This window comes from Actinia tenebrosa, unplaced genomic scaffold, assembly GCF_029948245.1.
Source record: "Actinia tenebrosa isolate PJP-AT-01 unplaced genomic scaffold, QUT_ActTen_1.0 PGA_scaffold1__47_contigs__length_23844297, whole genome shotgun sequence".
NCBI lineage: Eukaryota > Metazoa > Cnidaria > Anthozoa > Actiniaria > Actiniidae > Actinia > Actinia tenebrosa.
The window spans coordinates 11,177,340-11,193,226 of record NW_028292578.1 but is presented as its reverse complement, the minus strand read 5'-3'; the positions used below and the strand labels follow the sequence as shown (position 1 = coordinate 11,193,226).

At 36.8% G+C, this 15,887-nt stretch overlaps 2 protein-coding genes across 3 annotated transcripts; both read right to left on the bottom strand.

Moving 5' to 3' along the window:
* Positions 1-388: 388 nt before the first annotated feature.
* LOC116294127 (uncharacterized) lies at positions 389-2,972 on the bottom strand. The gene is made up of 2 exons (XM_031701660.2): positions 2,858-2,972; positions 389-2,364 (listed from the first exon to the last, which is right to left on the bottom strand). Exons 1-2 carry the CDS (start codon positions 2,940-2,942, stop codon positions 1,520-1,522), a joined length of 930 nt encoding a protein of 309 aa, XP_031557520.1. The 5' UTR covers positions 2,943-2,972; the 3' UTR covers positions 389-1,519.
* A 1,095-nt stretch (positions 2,973-4,067) lies between these two features.
* LOC116294150 (substance-K receptor) lies at positions 4,068-14,894 on the bottom strand. 2 transcript variants are annotated; one of them, XM_031701694.2, is made up of 3 exons: positions 14,825-14,894; positions 13,699-13,820; positions 4,068-7,002 (listed from the first exon to the last, which is right to left on the bottom strand). In XM_031701694.2, exon 3 carries the CDS (start codon positions 7,000-7,002, stop codon positions 5,824-5,826), a length of 1,179 nt encoding a protein of 392 aa, XP_031557554.1. In that variant the 5' UTR covers positions 13,699-13,820; positions 14,825-14,894; the 3' UTR covers positions 4,068-5,823. The 2 variants fall into 2 exon arrangements, with proteins under 2 accessions (XP_031557554.1, XP_031557556.1); XM_031701696.2 differs by lacking the exons at positions 13,699-13,820; positions 14,825-14,894 and adding an exon at positions 7,937-8,025.
* Between the last annotated feature and the right edge of the window lie 993 nt (positions 14,895-15,887).

Sequence of the window (15,887 nt, the reverse complement as noted above, 5' to 3'; positions counted from 1 at the left end):
TCTCTCTCGATGCCCTTTAATTAATTGTTGTATAAAATAATCTATTGAAGACGTGAGCACATCAAATATCATTTTATCAACAATTTACATCCGCCATGTTAAGCGTACAAATGGTGGGCCAAAAATTAAAGTTATCATCGCTTTACTGTTTACACGCGAGACTTTTTTTAACCCTTCATATTTCCTTATTCGTCATCATAATTATTCATTTACACGCTGTTTGTTGTAACGCCGTTTAAATTAAAAATAAATGAAATTGCATTAATGGTCAGCTATCTGCAAGGATAAAATAGCAGCGCTTGTGGTTGCAGCTCACATTCAATTTTTAGTCTGAAGTTTCTGTGCAAAGCATCTAAACAGCATAAAAATCCAACGAAGATCTTCATTTTTTTTATAGTAAAAAAGTGTAATTTTTTGGATATTTTAAACGAGGCTTGTGAAAGACATAAATTATTAACGCCATCACCGTCAACATTATAACGGTGGAACTACAGGTAAATGACGCATCCTCAACCCAAGTAAAACTCTCAGAGTCGTGAATACACTGTAATCTGTTCCCATTAAAAAGGAAAACTGGGAAAGTGAATGGAAAATGGGAAAAAACAAGCAAGTCATAAAACACAAGAACTCATGTGCAGTAATGAAGGAAAAGGGAAAAACCTCAAGGATGAATGCCTTAAACAAAATGATTGTTTATTTGATCAAGGCAGAGCTTTATTCTAAACTTCAGAAATCACTCAAGAGCCTAGATACCTATAAACAAAAGCTCAGAAGTTCATTAAAACAAGAAGTATAGAAACAAAAGATGGATGTATGGTTCCTGATTGACACGAGACGCGAAAGAAGAGCAAACTACTTAAAAAAGGAAATAAATTTTCAAGGACATGAAAGAAGCATGAAAGAACTCCGATCCTTAGTCCTCATACAAAATATTACGAGTCGTTTATGAAAAAACTTCTCATCAAATATAAATAAAATGGTTCATTTATTTTTTAAGAGGGTAAATCATATGAAAATTGGGAATTTTTATCTAGTAAAAATTAACGTTTGGTCATAAAGGACAGAGTTGTGATACTATGCAAAATGGCAACAGAAATTAGAACGGCTGTCAAATATTATTTTTAGTATCAAACATGAAGGAAGTGTGATTATCTTTTTGGGTCAACCTTATTTTTCATATTAATGTTATATTGCATGTGCCCAATAGAATAAATAATCTTTAAATCTTTCTAAATTTGTATCCTATTAATTACTTATGATTGAAATTATTTTTCTTTTAGCCTTTGTTTTTTCAAAACGTTTTTGATATTGGCATTATGTAGAAAAATTATGACTGATGTTTTCTATAATACGTATTTAATAAAAGTGACAATTAATGTAGTGGAAACATTTGAAGTTCCCTGTTAGCAGAGTATCCCTCGTTGGCAATTCTTGTCAGAGAAAATGGGATTAAATGAGGGAAACTCTACTCTGCTAGAAGGGAACATTCGAAGGATTAATCTACAGTATTTGATTTAATCTATGTGGGAAGAAAGGAAGCTACCATCATGCCATAATAACTAGGATGCTTATTTACATAGAGATGTGACTTCCAGTTAATGCTTGTCCCACTTTTCAGCATGCCATCCAACATCACAAATCCTGTGTAACCACATGACAAGGCTTTGTCTACATACCCAGCAGCTTCTACAAGTAATACTTCTGAGTCTTGACCTGTGACCCATTTACCACATGCATTATCAAATGGTTCAGCTGCTGTTGAAAACCCATATGGACCTGACTTCAAGTGAGTGTGAGCTAGATCAGCACTGATTACCATGGCAACCGATTTGTTCAGTGAGTCAACGAAATGACGTAGATTACTACCAAGGTGGTATAACTCAGGAATCATGATGACATCATCAGTATATCTCCGACTCGGATGTGACAAAAAGACAAACTTTGTTTTACCAAGAACTTCCTTACTGAAGTAAATAGGAACAATTTCCCCCCAGCGTAAAGGAAATGGGACATCTTCCTCCCCTGGTGGGCCAAAAGCACTTAGAAATGTCACTTTATTAGAACCTTTCAAGAAGTCCACAAGTTTTGATGTCACGTCTGTATCCATGGGAACAGACAGGTTATAACAACAAGGTGGGCATACACAATTATCTGTATCTGCTGACCCATAACCTTGTGGGCTCAAATAGAAAACAAAGTCTTCTGCGGCTGAGATACCATGCGGGGTACTGAGTATAATAACATCAGGATTTAAGGATGTTATTACCTGACCTACTTGTAATGCTGCTTTATGGATCTCCCAGGCTTGTGCTTTAGCTGTTTTGTTGGTTGTATTGAAATGAAAAGGGTCCAAAGCAATACCACCTTGTCAAAGTAAAATGATTTATCAGTAGAGTGAGAGGGAGTTGACAAGCCACAGGTGACCCAAAACATATCCACCCTCTCACCATAACATGACTGCCTCACGTGATGGTGAGAGGAAATCACAGGCAACCCAAACAACTTTTCCTGTATGTGGTTTATAAGGTAATACAATTTGTTCAATTAAAAAAATTATTTCATATCATTATATATTGCCTTATAAACCATACACTGGACCCTCGTTTGGGTTGCCTGTGTTTCCAATAAATTTATTATGTTTAATAGATTACCCCCCCCCCCCCTCCATCTTCCTCTTTAAGCCATGTAATCACGAGTTGAGAAATGAGCAAAATAGGTTTCGTTTAATATCTACTGGGTAAAGACATGTTTTGACAAGTATATATGTTTGACTACGCTGTGAGCGTAGCATTACTGTGTATTAGCAGACTTCCTAGGATCCATCAATAAAGAAACGAATCGAATTTCAATAACTTACCATGTGGAAGAATAAATGCTCCCTTAAATACCGAAACAACAGGAGAAATGGCGAAGAAAAACCAAAGTAAGGTTACGAAAAACATCTTAAATTCACTTGGTTCAAATCCACTTGATCGTCTTACAAAACAAAGAAGCAACGAGGCGTTCCACGCAGATCCCACCACAGGAACCCCAAGACTACTTCCCGACAATCTCAATTTCATCATCAATGAATCTATCGATAAATTATTTCGATGAATCATGCAATTAATTTGACGCTATAAAACATTTAGGAAGAAGGAAAATAAAATGAGTGCTGCGGTGTCAGAGTACATTTTCTCATAGCGCGCAATAGTCTAATGCGAGCGCAGGCTTTTGGGAATGATGCTATATGACATTTAGGAAGAAGGGAAATTATGAATAGTGAGGATGCTAGAAGAGTTAGTAAGAGTTTGGTGGTGTATTCAGTAGAAGATAGAGGACGTTGATCGTACTTCAGAAAAATAAGAATATAAAAAGTAATCAAAGGTTGGAAGTCGGTGTTTCACCCGCCTACAGTCCCCACAGCCATCATTACTGTCAGTGCCATATCCTCCCGGATAATAATGACGGTTGTGAAGGAGATTCGACTTCCCAAAAGATATTAACTGTAAAAAAGGTATGGTACGTGACAAGGTCCACGCTCGCGCACTTGATGCGGTTGTTCGTGCGTTGATGATAAAGAAAAGCATCCGAACCCTTGGGCTAGCACACGAAAATGTATTGTAATGTCGTTTTGTATGGCTTTTGACGTGCAATAGATCTTAGAGCCGCCGCCATCGCGTGCACAATCTGGCTGAAAGGAACAAAGAAACTTGTTTTTTTTTGTTTTTTTCCTTGGTTCTTTGTTTTTCCTTCTTTCCTCAAAATGATTTGGTGGTATTAAACATGTATGGCAATCACCGTGGCCAAAAGACTTATTCATACGAATAAGACGCATACATGTCTAGGTTAAAAAAAAGCAAAAACCGTTTAAGCCCAAAACCTGCAGAAAAGGCCTATTCACATCAGGCTTAATGATATTCTACTTGAATATTTCTCTGTTTATCGGTAGTACTTGTAACTTTAGGAAGTATCAATGATATAAAATGTTACTCAAACAAAGCATCGTATTGCCAAGAGGCATTCGTGTCTGCGATATGAAATCGGTTAATACCAGAAAGGGTAGAAAAATCAGCACATGGCTCAGATAAACCTTGGGTGGTTGGCTCTGCATGAGATCTTTATTTATTTATTCATTTTTACATCAAGTTTGCTGGCTTCTAATTCATATGAGTCACTCTGTTTTAAAGGGCCACATGCTAAGCTCTTTCATTAAGGATTTTTGAATGTACGTTTTATCTAACAGTCATCCAGACATATTAATAATCGCCTCCAGTCTATGGTAACGTCGTTTCTTAAAGTAACTATGCATTGACTTCGGTGTAAGCTGTAATATATCAATCACTCTGGGGGTAAGTATTCAAGTTTCCCTAAGGCGCTGTTTCGGGACACAAAAAGGTCACCACGTCTGAGGGCCAGAGTCATAACATGGATATACTACTGGTATGACGTCATGCCGGTTACTAATCACGTATGTATGCTACTACTGGTATGACGTCTTGCCGGTTACTAATCACGTGTATACTACTACTGGTATGACGTCATGCCGGCGTCACGTGTATTCTACTACTGAATGTAAACGTATTATATAGACGCGTAAGCTCTACTTATAAAGTTAATGATATGCTCGTGACTGTTATCTTTCGATTCTTTTACTTCTTAGAATATAGATTTATAAGACTCTTAGAACTACGATCTTAAATTTGTTCATATTTTTGGTGTTTCACCATTAAGTGAACTGAAGACCTACCTGTTCATAATGAAGCTAATCTTACCTATTGTAATAGCGCAGCGCACTAATTCTAAAAATAGCTTAAAGATTCGGACAAACATTGCATTCTGTTTAACCGCTACGAGGATTATACGAACCGATTTTATTATTTTTACTTAAAGTTACAATAATAACCCATGTAAACTAAGATCAACTGCGATCGGCTGTGAAAATTATCTGCTGAAAGTAAAATTGTAAGTTTGTTTGTCCGAATTTCGCCTTTGTCTTCGTTTTTATGACGTCACGACTGCGCTGCGCTATTCCCTCAACTAAGTTATGCTCGCTGAACAAACGTCGAGAACGGATTAAAATATCTGTACCTGAAAATAAGTGCCTAAAATTGTTCCATAATTCAGTGTCAATTTTTGTTTTCCGATAATACGCAGTACGTATTTACCACTGTCGGCAAGTGTTCGATATCTGTCGAATTTTGTCTTCCAAACATGCGCAGTACTCACCGCCGACAAGCTGTCGATACTTGTCGATTATTGTTTTCTGGACATGTTCAATACTTATTTCACAATGAGCTCTAGTTAAACATCATGAAACATTTGCATGCATATCGTAATATAATATACCCGAAGCATTCCTAGTGGTAGTAGAATGACGCCATAATGCAAACCGTCATAATGCTATTTGATTTCAAGTGGTGTTAATCGTGAGTACCCAACAGTTACAATTGGATTATCCTACTCATCAATATAACTTGCCTGGATCCCTCTCTTCCATAACTTGTCGGTTTAGGCTTATGTTTGTATCAGTGAAGCAAAGAAATCCTTCAGTTAAATCCCTCGATCTTGTGCAATGTTTAATGAAATGCTCTTTTGGCTTAAGTAGATACGACGACGTGCGCAAGAACATCCAGCCATGCAAACACAAGATGCTGCTACACTAAGTGAAATCCGTCTCGACCACTAACGACCGGCCGGTTAATAGAATCAATGACTAGTAAGCTCTTTATTGTTCTGCCAATCCTAACTTTGCTGGATGTTCAGACTTTGAATACTGGTGAATAAGGAACTTGCTTTAAGTCTCTACTTGCATGGACGCGTGTTTATTTTTATGTGCAATCGTTAAACACTAGAGGAATATTCAGACTCAAAGCGTACATTTTTAGTTCCTTTGGGTGTACTCAACTCTTCTTGATCGTTGTTTGAGGTTAGTCTTCTAAGCTCCATATCTTGCTTGTGTGCAGTACTGCGTCGGTGATCTATCGTGTTCTCTGTGCGCACACTCGGTTGGCCAAGACGGATAGAAGCTTTTCTTCCAAACAGAAAAAAACAACGAAACAAGCCTTTGAATCCTTGTTTGTAATCTTCGCTGAAAACCACGTAAATCAGGAAGTTTATAGCTCCTGTGGAGTGTGGTAGAAGTAAGCACGCAAGGTACACCCCACTTGGAGGGAAGCCACAAGGAAAGACTTCACTGAATGATATCAGCAATTGAACAACATGCATTGGAAGCCAAAAGATTGCAAATACAACCACTACAGTAATCAACATTCTCACCACATTCTTTCGAACTTTAAGCTGCAGTTTTTTCATCGATCTGTTTGTGTTTCCTGGAATTTGACGAAACCACACTGTATAGACGACGCAAGCGTATAGAAGGGTTATAATAACTAATGGTGCGGCATATAGAAGAATGAAGGAGGCAAGAGTGAAGATTGCTGATGAGGTTTCGGGGTCTAGAGGGGGACCCCATTTCTCAAGGCAATAGTATGACCCACCATCTTTCTCAAGGGCCATTGTGAACAGCAATGGCAACATCACTAAAAAGGACGTAAGCCACACTCCAGTTATGACCCATTTTGTATTCCCAGATCGCATGGTGGACCTTAGAGGGAAGACTATAGCATTGAATCGCTCACAAGCTATAGCAGTTAGAGTAAATATCGAGCCCGCCATCGTAGCTCCTGATCCAAAACCCATCAACTTACATGTGGTCAGTCCAAACCAGCCACCAAACCAAGAAGGGTCATTGGTTATGAATGTTACAGCCGATGGCGTCACTGCTATGATAGTCATTAGAAAGTCACTAACTGCCATGTTCGTGATGAGGTAGTTGGTTGGCGTTCGCAGTCTTCTGTTGCGGTAAACAACGCACATTACGAGCAGGTTGCCAGCAAACGAGACGATCATTGCAGTGATGTAGAAGGTTAGCTTTATGATACGCGCTGTTGGGTTCTCTGTGATGGCTTGCTGACAGGCTTCACTTACATTGGAGCTTGATAAAGTAGTGTTATTCATCATCTATAAAAGAAAAATAAATAGAGTATAAGATGAATAAGTAGACTGCAAAAGATCTAGGATATTTAATCCAGTCCATTGTTGGCCGTTATTTTATTCTCGTTTTCTGGTGGACGGCATATAAGATTTCTGTTAACGAAGAAAGAAAACTAGGAAAAAAGAAACCGAGAGAGAGAGAGAGAAAGAAAGAAAGAAAGAAAGAAAGAAAGAAAGAAAGAAAGAAAGAAAGAAAGAAAGATGCAATACATGCAACAGAATTAACCTTAGTATATCCCTAACACTAGCTTATTGTCACTCGTAGATGAAACAAACTCGTATGTCCAAGAATATAAACTGAATGAAAACAGGAATTCACTGGCATTCCGAACGAACAGAAACTCTACTCTTTGTCTTCCTTCTCTAAGGTGGTGAGAGTGAGACTCGACTCTATCTCCTTTCTCAATTTAATTGAAAAAAGACCTTAAGTTTGCAAACAGGTAGCATTGGCACGACTGAAGCCAGCGCGTCTAACGTATAGTATCCACATATACAAATCCACCTCAAATTGAAATATTGGAACGTCATTTAACCGATGGTAGACGAAAAACTGTTCAAAAGCGACAATACTAAATGATAAAATTCCTAGGAACCATGAAAAAATAGCAAGCTGGGATAATTTGGTCTTATTTTAGCCTGGTATTATTTCCGACTGTTATGCGACCTTCAAATGTTTTCTTCTTTTTGGCTCAGCCTTGATGGCACCTGTAACGGAATCAGCCTCGTCTTTTGAAAAACAAGAAATTATCTTCATTGTAATCAATATGGTGGTGTTTCTTGTTGTATACATGGTACGACGCGCGTCGAAAGGTGGATGTGCGGGCTGAGTGAACTCGAAGCCAAACAAAGCGCATAAAACCGCGATGTTTCAAGCGAACAACGAGGAAATACAACTTCATACCTCAGTCAGTGACAACAAATCCTGCTTTAAAATAATAACAACGGATGATGAAAATCGATTTGAGTCTAAGATCTGAATCTTTTAGTAAGAGGATGAGCCAGATATAGTCATGATGATGATAGTCATTGCTAGACTAGACGTTGTGCATGCACGCACATTTGCCTTTTAGTCTTCCAAACAACACAGATATCATCAAATTTCGGAACAAATTTAGCATTTGGAATGAGTTCATTACTATATATCTTCACTTAAGAACAACCTTTTAAAGCCATTTTTCCATCTTAAAAACCTGCGTTTTTAAAAGGCACATTGCGTTTGTGGATGTCAGGCTTACGTCAAGGCATAAACCGGTTTAACCGGTCTGGTATGTTCCTGGGAAACTGTCCACCTATTGACACTTTATCCCCAACATCTATTTATGTAATTTGAATTTTCTTTTTTGAGATTTTAAAGTCTGGAACGAAAAAGCTTAAAGCACTGGTAACCGAGTTTACTTATTTTTTTGTAGGTAGAGTTAATGATTTCGATATTGTCTTTCGTTTGTTGTTGGTAACATGCTTGCTTTATTAGAGAAGTTTCATTGCCTTTTACTAAGCCAGACCATTTGAAAGACACTAAAAAATCTACAAGCAAAACTGATCAGCGAAGTGAATAATATAAAAATGAAAAATTAAATGTAGAGTTTCGAATTTTATCCATTAAGCTTCATATACGACAACAAATTTAACTATCGTAAGCATTTTATTCTAATGTTTTAGGAAATAAACTCAACAAGGGAAAAAGGGAATAGGACTTGGAGAGCATGTTTTGTCCCCTGAGGCGCACGGTAGGAAAAAATAGTTAATTACTAGGATAGCCAGAAAGCCTAAACTAGATCTTGGTTATATACGTGCATGGATGTCATTTAACGTTGAGTATTTGCGTTCAAAAGATAAGAGGTTCATGTCAAAGTGCCATCTTTACACGTAAATACCAAGTGTCCAAAAACTGTAATTATAAGAAAACTGTCTGCTGAGGTAAAACAGAGGAATCCCTAATGAAATTCGATATAGTTTTGTCCATGTTCTAGGGGAACCGATTAATGGATAGTAAGTTGATCATCCAGTAAAACCCGAGTGACCGGAATAGTTGAATATCTATCGGTTTTGCTTGGGATAATGGAACAAATCCCAACTGAGAAATGACTTTAAGATATCTTAGTTTAGAGATACCATTATTCAAGGCAAGTTAATTTTGGGCTAATATTTTTAACTGGACGAAATGAGAAAGATATAAGCAAAACGAAGGGACAAAAAAAAAAAAAAAAACACTAAAAGAAAGGAAGGAAGGAAGACTGAAGTGAGAAAGAAGACATTATGTAACTAAATTCTAATTCAAAGCCAAGTTTCTAACCAGCAAATCCTATGTTTCTAACCAGCAAATCCTATGAAAAAAAAAGTCCGCCAAAAGAAGGAGTTAGTAGTTTCTTTGACTATATTTTCATTCGCGCTTTCTACACAGATTCGTCGTTGAATATCCGGCTAGAATGCCGATAAAAAAAGAGATAAGCTGTTGTGATTTTTCGCCATCTTTAGCCTAGCTGATTCTTAATATTATGCGATAGCGTTTGTAGCAATTTGTCAATAAAGTCAATATTTGGAAGCCCAGAACATAGATGTGTGGAGAATTTCAATTTGCTGTCAGTAAATTTTTTACTCAGTCGCCCGGATCACTCTTAAAGTGCTAGTTATTTTTCGCTTTTTCAAAGCTAAACAAACAAAAGAGCATTGATCTTGTCGTTTGTTAGAGAAAAAATTTGCTATTACACAAATGAACAACTCACCTTTTTTGTCAACTAATTTCTGTAGAGTCAAATTGCGTTGAAGTTTCGAAATTCGGCGTGTTTGAACAACGCACGAATGTAGCTGCTCCGCGGCTCTAGGAAGCTGTCAGCCGTATGAAGGAAAGGAAAAGCAGCTATAGAAACCTTTCTGATCTATTTCCCCTTTTCCTAATTAAAATTCCTAGCATAATTATGTTCAAATGAGATTGCCAACTAATAGGGATAGCTTTATTTATTTAGAAACACTTAGAGGTAAAGCTGAAGATGATAATGTTAGGCCAGTTCATTCGATTTTAAAAAGGACGACATGACTTTAATTTAGATTTATTGGAATCGTGCAGACAATAAAACGTTTTAACTTGAACAGCTTTGGATGGAAAATCATATTTTATGAGTACTCTTTTCTTTAAACGTGCAAAAGTTACATAAAACCGTCTCATTGTTTGAACCTCTTTAGGCCATCACTGACAACGTTAGTCGAAAGGAATATTGTACAGAGACTCCAGTGCTCCAGTTTTGGATTCTATATTCATATCATCATTTATTTCCTTTCTTAATGTTTACTGAAAATGAACTGGATTTGACAGTGCCGAAAAAGTTAGTTCCACGAACAAATACAAAAAAAAAACAAAAAAAAACAAAACATAGAGGTTTAAAGAAGGATTAATTGAAAAATCCTTAACATCTTTCACGAGTGGGATAATATTTTAAAAGCTGTTAAACTCACTGAAGCCAGAGTATGTAGAGTTTGAATGGCTTACAGAAAATATGCCAATTTTGTTCACCAATGCAAGATTTCAGCCTTCTGTTGGTTTCGAGTTTCTAAGTCTTATTTCAACCTCGCCTAGGTTGTTTTATTTTGGTATAAAGCACTTTGGATGGAATTGGTTTAGGAAACTGCTTTAATTGTCGCTACAATTTCTTTGACAATATAAGAAAAATATTTATCATAATTAAAAATGAAATAGGAACAAACACACACAACTTAATAATTACTGTGGAATCGTTCCCGAATTAACTAGAACTAAACTCGCTGATAGTGATACTGATAGTTGCCTTGTAGTTCGAGCAAAAGAAAAGCCTCCTTTATCAATGGAGTGGAAGTGTTCAGTGCTCAGCTTCTCTTTTCGCCACCAGCCTGGTTAAGCTGGATTTCATGCGCGAGTATGAATGAGTGGTGAATAACTTTCAGTTCGTGTGAAAATGAAAATCTAGTTAGCTTACGAATCTGTACTGTGCCTGAGATGAGAGACTGATGTTAGATATAGTAGAATATAAGATAATACTTTTTTGGTAACTGTATTCCAGAAAAAATCAAGTTAAGGTTTAATTTTATGTTCCATGTGTAAGCAACATTATCACTGACAAGACTCTTCGTAACAAATGAAAGGGAGGGAGGGAGGGAGGGATGGATGGATGGATGGATGGATGGATGGATGGATGGATGGATGGATGGAGGGATAAATTTTTCATCTCTAATAAAAAATAAAAACGATTATTGCCGAAACGTGCTGATGAAAACACGGGATAGACTATTCTAACCTGTTGGCTTTTTGTAGCCTTGTCAAACACATTTAGTGACGTATTTCATGAATTTTTGTAGCCGGTCAATACCGGCGTAAGCATCAAGTACAATATATATCTCATATTTCCGATTTCACCACCATTACAGTACTCAAACGAAGCTATATGAACCGCGGCTTTCATGTTGCGTAATTGAGACTGAAGAATGAAATTTCGGCAATAAAGTTTTCCTTCGATTTGGAGGTTTTACAGCGGAAGTCAAAGCCACTTTCAGTCATGAGTCGGTGATATGCGCTGTGGAGACAGATTGACTGATTGTTTGTGTACAATACTTGCGGATTATTTTCTGTCAGAGTTGAACAAGACAACATTTGTCCGTTAAGTTAGAATCTACAATAGACTAGCATGACAGTTTCGCGTATCTGTCTGGAAAAAAAATCTAAATCTATTTTTTCTGATACTCGAGAAGAAGGTGTTTTAATTGCATGTCAATCTGTTGTTATGGTTAGTCGTTTGAATTGCGCTTGCGCCTAAGCTTGAAATTTCTGCAGCCTCAGGCCTAGACTTCCAACATTTATGACCTAGAGAAATCGTATTTCTCTTGAGACTGTGCGCTGTCATGACAACAGCTAACATAGTAAAGCCTACGTCCAAGCTAAAAGAATCTGTTGGGATTTTTACGAAATGGGAGAAAAACGGGAGAAAAGCTAAAATAAAGAAGCGAACAAACAAACAACGACCTGCCTTACAAATGAAGGAGATTTTGAGGACTAAATCAAAAAGAAAAAAGAAAGAAAGAAAGAAAGAAAGGAAGGAAGGAAGGAAGGAAGGAAGGAAGAAAGGAAGAAAGAAAGAAAGAAAGAAAGAAAGAAAGAAAGAAAGAAAGAAAGAAAAAAAGTGGCAGCCAGTGAAAGGCGACGAACACCACTCGCATACGCTTTACTACACAGCCTGACCTGTCCGTGAGGAGGGAGGAGGGAGAGACGTTTGCTTCTGACACAATAAAGAAACGACTGTTGTTCGTAGTTGATGTACGTACTCATTCGTCAATGAAACAAATACAATTATATATCCTTATCAAGATTATAATCTCTCTCCCTCACCGCTTTCTTAACGTTATTAATTTGTTTGTCTCTTAATATGACTTGGTTGAATACTTCTTTTTTAGGAATAATTGAGTACTTATTTTAGTGTTGTATATTCTGGAAAAGTAAATTTTAGCTTATTAAGAGTTACCTTCTTGTGCATACAAATAGATGAAAGTTGGTTATCGCTGTTTAAGTTATTCGGCATCATAATAGATCCTACCTTTGTTTCGACTATCTTTTTTAAAAAACACTTTATTCGTTCCCATTAATTTATTTATTCATTCGTTCGTTCGTTCCGTTCGTTCGTTCGTTCGTTCGTTTTTTTCTCTATTTCTTTTGTTTGTTTTCGACTATCTTTATAAAAAAACACTTTATTCGTTCCCATTCATTTATTTATTCGTTCGTTCGTTCGTTCGTTCGTTCGTTCGTTCGTTCGTTCGTTCGTTCGTTCGTTCGTTCGTTCGTTCGTTCGTTCGTTCGTTTTTTTCTCTATTTCTTTTGTTTGTTTTCTTTTCTTTCTGTTCTTTCCATTTCATTTCTTAAGTTTAACTTTTAACCTTTCTTCATAACTCTTGTCATTCGTTCAATCACTTCGTTTCAATAACACATCCTTTCACCGCCCTCAAGCAAGTACACCGTTAACTGATCAGAGCACGCCTCATTTTCATCCTAACTAAGCTAGACCAGGGTTGTTTTTTTAATCATTATTTTGCATGACAAATAAAGTTCCCATTTCCTTATTTTATTATAAATGGTTCACTTTTATGGCCAAATATTGTATTGAATTGCCTGATACCGAAAGTGATGAACGATGTGTTACTATGGTTACGCTATCTTTATATGTTTTATTGTCATTAGTTTTCTAAACAATTTCTCAACCTGATTATATAAAAGACAGTTTTCCTAACACGAAATTTGTTGAGAAAAGAACTAATGAAATTCAATATCAGAAAGGCCTTTCCTGTATTCATATGTCATTTTTTCCCCAATGATTAACTTGAAGGTGCATTATCGTACTCACAACGAACAGAGAGTTCGCTGACAGTTTTTTTAACTGTAGATCTAATATTGTTCTTGGAATCACAATCGTTTTTGAATCTAAAAAGCTTAACCCTGAATGAATATTACATTCAGAAAAAAAAGCTGTCTGTAAAAATTAAATATATTGCCCTTGCAAGGAATTCGGGTTTTTTTTCCCCTCTCTTTTTGTTCTCTCTTCAGTTTTTAAATAAAATAAATAAAATCGGCCGATGGAATACGTGAGTAAAATGGCTTAAGAATGAATATAAAGTTAGTGGATTTTTATTTCAAGTTTTGGTCTTACTTACCTCGTTAAAAGCTGCAATATTAATTGAAGTCTTGGATTATTCTTTGAAATCTCTTGCTATCTTGTTCAAGTGCTTCTTTCCCGCTCGTTCGTGATCTCAATGGAAGATTTCTATTTTAACTTCTAAAAATAAAACAATTCCGTGAAAAAAGTAAAAGTTTTTAACTAAATCTTCGTTGATATAAATCTATAATTCTATATATTTAACTGTCCGTTGAGTTGAATGAAGCCAAAGAATTAAAGAATAGGCTATTTTACGTTGAATATTTACCTTTAATATAAGACGATTTAAACATGAGCGGTTCAAAGTCAAGAAAGCTGCATAGTTGGCTCAAATTTGTAATTAAGGAAACGAGTGATCTACGCACTGTTCTGCTATGCACCGAGGAGATTCGATAACTTCATGCACTTATCTCTCTCTGATTTTACGCATTTATGTCCTATTGTCAGAGCTAATCCGTGGATATTTATATTAGCATCCACATCCTATATATAGGCGTATTTGATCACTGAAGGCGAGGCACGAACATTTTGAACGTTCAGCAATAGAAACTCTGACAGCTAGCAAAACGAGTTTCCAGCTGTATTTGACTACCAGTGATTTTCTTTGGCTATTTTTCATTCAATATTTTTTAGATGTTATCTTAAACGCACCTTTTACTTAACATTTGTTCAAAACTTTTCTATGAAATTTTACCAGTTGACATTCAAATTGTTGATGGTAAGACAATAAATATTGAAAGAAAATCGACACAAGTTTTATACAGCCTAAAATATGATATTTTTCTTACGGTGCTGTTTGACAGATGGTAAGATATTTAATTGCAAAAGCGTTCTCAGTTTAGTACAGAATGATGCAATCGATTTGAAAACGTTTTAGTTAGAAAACTAAAGAAAACAATTATATATGATTAAAGTTGTTTTTTCCCTCGCCACGAATCGTACGGCGTGTCTTTAGTGAATCGGAGCTGATGCAGACACACCAAACACAACCCTTTGTGACTCTGTGCTAATGCACTTCAACTAAATTGTAGCCATACTGTCCTTTCAAATGAATTTCTTAAGAATCGGAAACGATTAGCGATCAAGACGTCATAATTCGAAATGATAACACTTGTCTCACTCACCATCAACCGCTGAAAGTAAGAAATTAGTTGGAAGGAGGACTGAAATGATCACGCGTATGCTCTTGGTCGACTTCTGAGTAAGGCTGTTGTAGAGTTGATTTGGGTACTAATCTACGTCATTTCAAAAAGTATTACGCATCCTTAACTGAATATTCCATTCTCAGAGAGAGTGCTTTACGTGCGCGCAGACGAGATTTAAAAAGAAAAAAAAAAAAAAAAAAAAAAAAAAAAAGGCTATTGAAATATTCCATTGACTTTAGTCAGAGATTTAAGTTATATTTAGATTGAAATGTGTTAAATTAAGAAAGACGACTTTACTGCCGCCTATAATTTTATCTGAATTTGAGAATGAATATAAAACAATACATTGATTAGAATATAAAACTGTGACGTTTCATTTCTAGATCTATAATCATCGGGGAAGATATAAACGACAAACCAGGATTTTTTATAATAATTTCGTTTCTACATTTCTTAATTTGCGATGACGTTTATTATTTATTTATTCATTTATTTATTTATTTATTTTTCCTTCCTTCCTTCCTTTTCTTTCTTTCCACTCCCTCCTTCTGTCAATCCATCCAGCCAACGCGCAAAAGTTATCCACCCATCCTATCCATCCATCCATCCCTCCCTCCACAGCATATCTCCCTCCCTCCCTCCCTCCCTCCCTCCCTCCCTCCCTCCCTCCCTCCCTCCATCCCTCCATCCCTTTATCCCTCCATCCCCCCATCCCTCCCTCCACAGCATACCTCCCTCCATCCCTCCCTCCCTCCATCCCTCCCTCCCTCCATCCCTCCCTCCCTCCATCCCTCCCTCTTTCCATCCCTCCCTCCCTCCCTCACTCCCTCCCTCCTCCATCCCTCCGTCCATCCGTCCATCCGTCCATCCATCCGTCCATCCATCCGTCCATCCGTCCGTCCGTCCGTCCGTCCGTCCGTCCGTCCATCAATGCTTTTATATTGGTCAATAAAAAGACACTCGTTGCTGTGGTTAGCTAATTAACACAAACCGTTCTTGCAACTGATTTGACTCAAAACACTTGCACTTGTTAATTTTAAGA